This window comes from Strongylocentrotus purpuratus, unplaced genomic scaffold, assembly GCF_000002235.5.
Source record: "Strongylocentrotus purpuratus isolate Spur 01 unplaced genomic scaffold, Spur_5.0 spur5_scaffold_2, whole genome shotgun sequence".
Classification (NCBI taxonomy): Eukaryota; Metazoa; Echinodermata; class Echinoidea; order Camarodonta; family Strongylocentrotidae; genus Strongylocentrotus; species Strongylocentrotus purpuratus.
This window is the reverse complement of record NW_022145605.1, coordinates 27,427,355-27,434,181: the sequence shown is the minus strand read 5'-3', so window position 1 is coordinate 27,434,181 and position 6,827 is coordinate 27,427,355. Positions and strand designations below refer to the sequence as shown.

Here is a 6,827-nt window from a genome sequence, read left to right as displayed (position 1 = left end):
CATTATGGTTCAAGGCATGCCCACAAAGAAGAAAAAAATATGTTGTGGGTGAGGGCAAAATGCAATGAATTATTGAAAATGTATTGCATTTTCTTAGTTTTTTTGCTTTTGTGGGGGCGTCGACGTACCCTAGCGCCCGCTGCGTACATTCATGATTCATTGGCTAAGCAATGGCCTCGTTACTGTGAGCCCCCAGGATCAAAACCGTGTCGATGTCCTATATTAGTGCCCTTTTATGAGGTATTAATCCCCATAACTGTCAGATATGACTTAAGGACGTAGGTCCCCTAGTTGATTAGCATTGTAGCACACACATGCTTTAGCAGTCACGCAAAACAAACACTCCCCAATTGTCATTCAATAAAATCTGAGAATGTATACTATTATCTAGATCTGTTAGGAATAAATCATTGTCAAAATCATTCAATAAATTGAGAAAAAAAAATTATTCCACCATAATGACCAACAGTGTACAAACATGCACATTTTCGTGTTCATCGGACTTTCGACGGCCGAGATCATAGGGGGGGGGGGCTTCCAGCCCCCCCCCCCCCCCAGTCACGAGGTGCTCAAAATAGCCCAGTACAGTAAGGGTTAACAAAAGTGAAAACGGGCGCTTCTCGTACCTGAAAAGGGGAACTTACTGGCGATTACAAAAGGCACCTGTGAGAATGGGAAATGGACACTTATTGCAAAGGAAAATGAAGACTTGTCAAAGGAAAAGGGGTACGTGTCAAAATAAAAAGGGCACATATCAGAGATGGAGAGGGGAAGGGGCACTTTTCAAAATAATAGGGGCACTTGTCAAAGTAAAAGGGGCACTTTTCCTATGTAAAAAGGGGCACTTCTTACAAAGTTAAAGGGCCACTTTACCTATGTGAAAAGGGGCACTTTTGGTTACTTAAACAAGCGGGGGGCACTGTGCCCCCCCCCCCGGAGCGCAGCCTCTGCATCTTGTAATAGTATTCGTAGTAGTAATAATAGTTATAATGAAAGTGGGAGTCGATATTTATAATATATTTTTAAAATGTATGATCCGTACCTTTATTGATTGATTAGTGAGAAGCAAAAATTTGACAATTGAGAACAAATATAATATCAAGAAAGCATGATACTTACCCGGGATTCTGCATATTATATGGTTGCAAGAATTTTTTCCAGCAACGAAAGAAGGGGAAGAGAAAACTTTTGGGACGGTCTGCGACATGCTGCCATCGGACAGTCGCACCATCTTACACTGATAGGACATCGGCGAGGTGCTTTGCAGGCTGAACTCGCCTGGACAAGATGTTTTCGCCAGCTTGGACGTATCCGATAAAACAGGCAAGGCTGTGTGGAATAAAACAAAACGAAAATCGATAGAAAGCTCTTCGTCCTACTCCTCTCCCTCCCTCCCCCTTCCTCCCCATCTTATTCCTCTTCTACCTACTCCCCTCCTCCTTCATCATCATAACCTTCTCCCCTATTCTTCCTCCTCCTCCCTCCTCCTCTTCATCCTCTTTCTTCTCATTTACATCTTCTCCCTCCTCCTCCTCTAACTCCCCGTCCCCCTACTACTTTCCGTCGTTCTCCTTCTCTCATTATCCCTCTTTCCTCTCCTCTTCCCCTTACCCTATTTATCTGTACAGCCCTCCTCCTACTTCTCCCCTCCCCCTTTTCTTCCTCTTCCTCCTTTGCTCCTCCCCGCCTCCGTCCCTCCTTTCCCTTAACATAGTTTAAAAACATTCATTAGGGAGATTTTTCCAAACTGTGAACTTTTTATTTGAGAAGCCACGTAGGTTTTACAACTCGCTCCTATTTTGCTAATTTTGACTGCCAACTTTTCAGCAGCGTTCGTGAAATCATAAAAAATATGATGCCTATAATGAAGTCAAAATCTTTCTTACCAAGGGACAAACAGGCTGCGATACCAAACAGCAACTTCCACAATACACCGAACTTTTGGTCTTTAGCCTGTATTTAGAAAAAAATATTAAGATTACATGAAAACAAATAGAATAAGTAGATAAGTAAGAACAAGAAGATTTTTTTTTTGTTTTTGTTGATTGATAATGCTTTAATTGATATTGGTAATATTGATAATGGTGATAATGAAATTATGATGATGATGATGGCGATGATGATGATGATATCATAGAAATAGTAATATGAGCAATTACGCTTACTTTGTAGCACATATCACTAACGTAAAATAAGACTGTAATTGGTTTCTTAGATGGATTGAATCATATCTTTCTAACAGACAACAACAATATAATACTAGACGATGAAAAATCTAAAATTGTCCATGTTCCTCAACGGTGACGTCCTGGCCTCTTCCATTTTACACTCTATACAATAATTAATCTGATCAACATTATTCAAAAGCGTTTCCCAAATGTTTCTTGTCATTGTTATACCGATTACACACAGTTAGTTTCTTTCAGTCCTGATAAAGAACATGAAGATGATAATATCTCAATTTTAGAATTATCTATACGATATATCCGTTATTCGATGTTACAACATAAGCTAATGCTTAATGATGGAAAAACAAAGTTTCTCATTGTTGGAACATCCATACAAGTGACAAAGCTAAATATTAGTTGGTACGCTCGAAAAAGGAAGACAGGGCTAAGTTTTCGCTTAGTTGTATAAACTCAACGATATGCCAGTTGAGCAATTTTATTCTACTTTCAGGTTGAATAAAATTGCTAAACTGGCATATCGTTGAGTTTATACAACTAAAGCGGAAACCTAGCCCTGTCTTCCTTTTTCAAGCGTACCGTCAATACAACTTCTAATCAGAGCCGGTACATCGAGAACTGAAGCAATGTCGACTGATGACATGACAAGCCTAAGGTTGAAGAGGAGAGGGACCAAAGCCAAGTTCACCAGGTTGGGGAATGTGTTGGATTTCCTGATGGAGGAAAAGCGGCCGGTGGAAGAGGTGAAGGAAGCTTTCAAACAAGCCAACCAGGCTTACGTAGACCTCCAATCCAAACATGAGGCCTATACAGAGAAGATTGAGAACGATGAAGAATTCAGCAAGGAGTAGCTATGGCTTGATGAGTGCCAGAAATGTTTCTGCATCCGAGAGAAGGATTATGTCTCTCAGATGTCTTCGTCGCAAGAGCTTCAACAAACAACAGAGAGAGATGAGGAGAGCTCCCAGAGAACTGTTGTTTAATCAGAGTCGAACCGGCCTCAAGCTCCTCGCTTCAACATGGAGAGGCTCAAGTTACCAACGTTGTCAGGGGACATAAGAGAATACAATGTATTCAAGGCTGATTTTCAGCATGTTATACATCCACATTACGATGGGAGAGATGCTTTGATGATCCTGAGGTCTTGCTTGAAGGGGAAACCACTTCAACACGTTAGAGGAATAGGACGAGACTACGAAGCTGCTTGGGGTCAGCTAGATCTGCTCTACGGAGACTCAAGGATGGTAGCGGATGCTATTATGGAAGACGTATCCCGATTTCGTCCTCTGAAAGATGGAGAAGATGAGAGATTCTGTGACTTTGTGAATCTCATACGCAGAAGTTTCAATACCTTAAAGAAGGTAGATAGAGCTGAGGATATGAACAATAGCCACATGCTAGCCATCATTGAGAAGAAGCTCTATGTCACAGATCGACAGATGTGGTTCCGAAAGCAAGGAGAAGGAACAACGGCGACATTAGAGGCACTGTTGAAGTGGATGGAGATCGAGTTGAGAGCAAGGATAAGATCATCTGCTCCAGTGAGGAATGATGCAGCGTCTAAGTTCAGATCCGCAGTTAATCAGATCACAACATTTGAGGAAAGACAGCAAGACTATCGTTGCTGGATCTGCAAGAGTAAGGATGGGCACTGGACTGACCAATGCAAGACTTTCCTTGATAAGTCTACAGCAGAGAGATTGGAGTTGGTGAAGAGCAGCCGAGCTTGTTATAGTTGTTTAAAGCAAGCCGGTAGAGAGCATCGGATGGCTACCTGTAACAAAAGGAGACGTTGTCCAGAGACATACAAGGGGCAACCATGCAAGTTCTTTCATCATCCAGTGTTACATCCCAGCATGGACAACAATGCAGTGGGAGTAGCCCTTTTAAGAGGGACGGAAGCCATGCTACCCGTCATCAGGGCAAGGTTCACAGGTTCTCAGCTAAAGAGAGAAGGAAACGTGCTCTTAGATTCAGGAGCCCAGATCAGCATCATCCGCCAAGGGCTCGCTGAAGACTTGGGACTGACAGGAAAGAGAATCAGCATCACAATTACCAAGGTGGGCTGTGTAGAGGAATTTGTGACGACATCCTTGTATAGAGTGCCAGTCAGCTCAGTAGATCGGAAGACTATCCATAAGATATTAGCAGTGGGGTTACCGTGCATCAATGATGACATCGAGGAGGTGAACATTGCTAATCTTGCTCGTCAAGTAGGTCTCAACCCCAGAGAGTTACGCAGAGGTAGTGGGTCAATAGATCTTCTGATAGGAATTGACCACGCTATGATGCACGCAGGTGAAACGAGACAGCGAGGCAACTTCATCTTTAGGAAGTCACCACTTGGATGGGTGGTGTTTGGAGCATCTAAGCTGAACCAGTAGTATCAGAATAGAGTGCTCATCGTGCAACTGAGTCCAGCAACTGACTTATCAGCGTTTTGGACTACAGAGTCGATTGGAGTTGATGTGGGTTGTCATTGTGAAGCCGAAAGGATGACTAAAGTAGAGAAAGATGAACATGATCTTATCTGGAACTCTGCCAAGAAAGTGGGTAAGCAGTGGCTTGTTCCTTACCCATGGAAGGATAACCCAGAGAAGCTGCCAGACAACAGAGTGCAAGCAGAGAGAATGTTTCAGGCGACATAGAAAAGGCTTGCAAAGAACCCAGAGCATGCTGAAGTTTACAAACAGCAGATGCAAGAGATGGTCGAGATGGGGTTTTCGAGAAAGCTGACCGATGAAGAGAAGAAGAGGCATGATGGGCCTGTCCATTACATTGGTCATCATGCGGTTGTCAGGCCGGAAAAGAAGAGCACACCAGTGAGAATTGTGTTTAACTCATCGGCAGTTTTCAAGGGACAGTGTCTGAACGACTACTGGTTCAAAGGGCAAGACTTATTACAGAGTCTGTTCGGAGTACTTCTTCGCTTCAGAGAACACAGAATTGCGATATGCGCCGACATATCCAAGATGTATCACCGAGTACTGATTCCAGAATCCGATCAGCACGTCCATCGGTACTTGTGGAGAGGATTAGATTCAGAGAGAGAACCGGATGTTTACGTGAAAACCGTAGTCACGTTTGGAGATAAGCCTGCTGCAGCAATGGCCCAGATAGCTCTGAGGAGGACAGCAGTAGAGGGAGAGTCTCAACATAGTAAGGCAGCAGAAGTACTGAAACGTGACACGTACATGGACGACATATGTACCTCAGTAAGAACGACAGAGGAGGCGAAAGATCTTGTCAAGGACGTAGATGAGGTGCTAGCTGAGGGAGGCTTCAAGGTGAAGGGTTGGCAATCCAACGAACAGCTGAAAGATGAGACTTCTCAGATGAAAACCAACGTTCTTGAGAGTCTCAGTGAGGAGAAGGTTCTGGAGATAGTATGGAACCAAAACACAGATGAGTTTTCATACAGAGTAAAAAGAAGTATGATCCCAGATCTTCCAGACGAACAGAAGGGCACCACCAGCAAATGGACAAAGAGACGGATACTAAGCCAGATTGCAAAGATCTTTGATCCTATAGGATTTGCTTCAGCGTTACTGGTGAAAGCAACGATAGGAATGCAACGCCTGTGGCAGCTTGGTTTAGATTGGGATGAAGAGCTACCCTCCAGAGAAAAGGCAGAATGGGTAAAACTCTTCAGAGAGATGGAGAACTTAGATGGAGTGTCCTTCCAGAGATGCTTGACACTACCCGGTGCAATGAGACGACCTACATTATGTGTCTTTTGTGACGCATCTGAAGAGGCCTTTGGAGCGTGTGTTTACATTCGCTGGGAGTTAGAGGATGGCAGCTATGATGTTAGATTTGTGACGGCTAAATCTAGAGTAGCACCACTAAAGAAGTTGACGCTGCCGAGATTGGAGCTCCAAGCTGCAGTGGTTGCTGTTAGACTCGATGAGACCACACTAGAGTTAAGAGAGACAGTGTTCATGACAGATAGCATGATAGTGCTTGGATGGGTTCGAAGTCAGGCGAGAAGTTTTAAGCCCTTTGTGTCGCCTAGAGTAGGAGAAATCCAAAGCAAGTCGAATCCCCAGCAGTGGAGACATGTGAGTGGAGCAGAAAACCCAGCTGACGACATTTCGAGAGGTGTTACAGCAGAGAAGTTAGAGAGGTGTAGATGTGGTCCTCAATTTCTAAGATCGCCTGAAGAGGAGTGGCCACAGAGTGAGATGAAACCTGAGAATTCGTCAATGGACAGTGAAAGGCGTAAAGTTCAATAGGTGTCGAGTGTAGTATTGGCATCAGACTGCATCGACTGGGAAAGAGTTTCCAGCTGGTAAAAACTGATGAGAGTCACTGCATATGTACAGAGATTTACCCACAACATGAAGGCGAGGGTAAGATCAGGAGATGAGAGAGGGAAAGTGACGGCAGGACCACTTACAGCAGCTGAGCTAGGTGATGCAGAGATGTACTGGGTCAGAGAGGCTCAGAAACCGCTTCATGACAGACTGAAGAAGGGGGAGTTCAAGACTCTAACCCCCTACATAGAGAACGGAATCATCAGAGTTGGAGGTAGAGTTGGAGTGATTTCGTATGACAGCAGGCATCCTGTGTTATTACCTCATCAGCATCGCATCTCTACGCTCACTACTAAGCATGTCCATGATCGAACTGGGGCATGAT

At 44.0% G+C, this 6,827-nt stretch overlaps 2 protein-coding genes across 2 annotated transcripts; both read left to right on the top strand.

Moving 5' to 3' along the window:
- The first annotated feature begins 3,205 nt into the window (after positions 1-3,205).
- On the top strand, positions 3,206-4,570 carry LOC115926454. The gene has a single exon (XM_030991177.1). It carries the CDS (start codon positions 3,206-3,208, stop codon positions 4,568-4,570), a length of 1,365 nt encoding a protein of 454 aa, XP_030847037.1.
- Positions 4,571-4,900: 330 nt separating this feature from the next.
- Positions 4,901-6,421, top strand: LOC115926453. The gene has a single exon (XM_030991176.1). It carries the CDS (start codon positions 4,901-4,903, stop codon positions 6,419-6,421), a length of 1,521 nt encoding a protein of 506 aa, XP_030847036.1.
- The last annotated feature ends 406 nt before the right edge of the window (positions 6,422-6,827 follow it).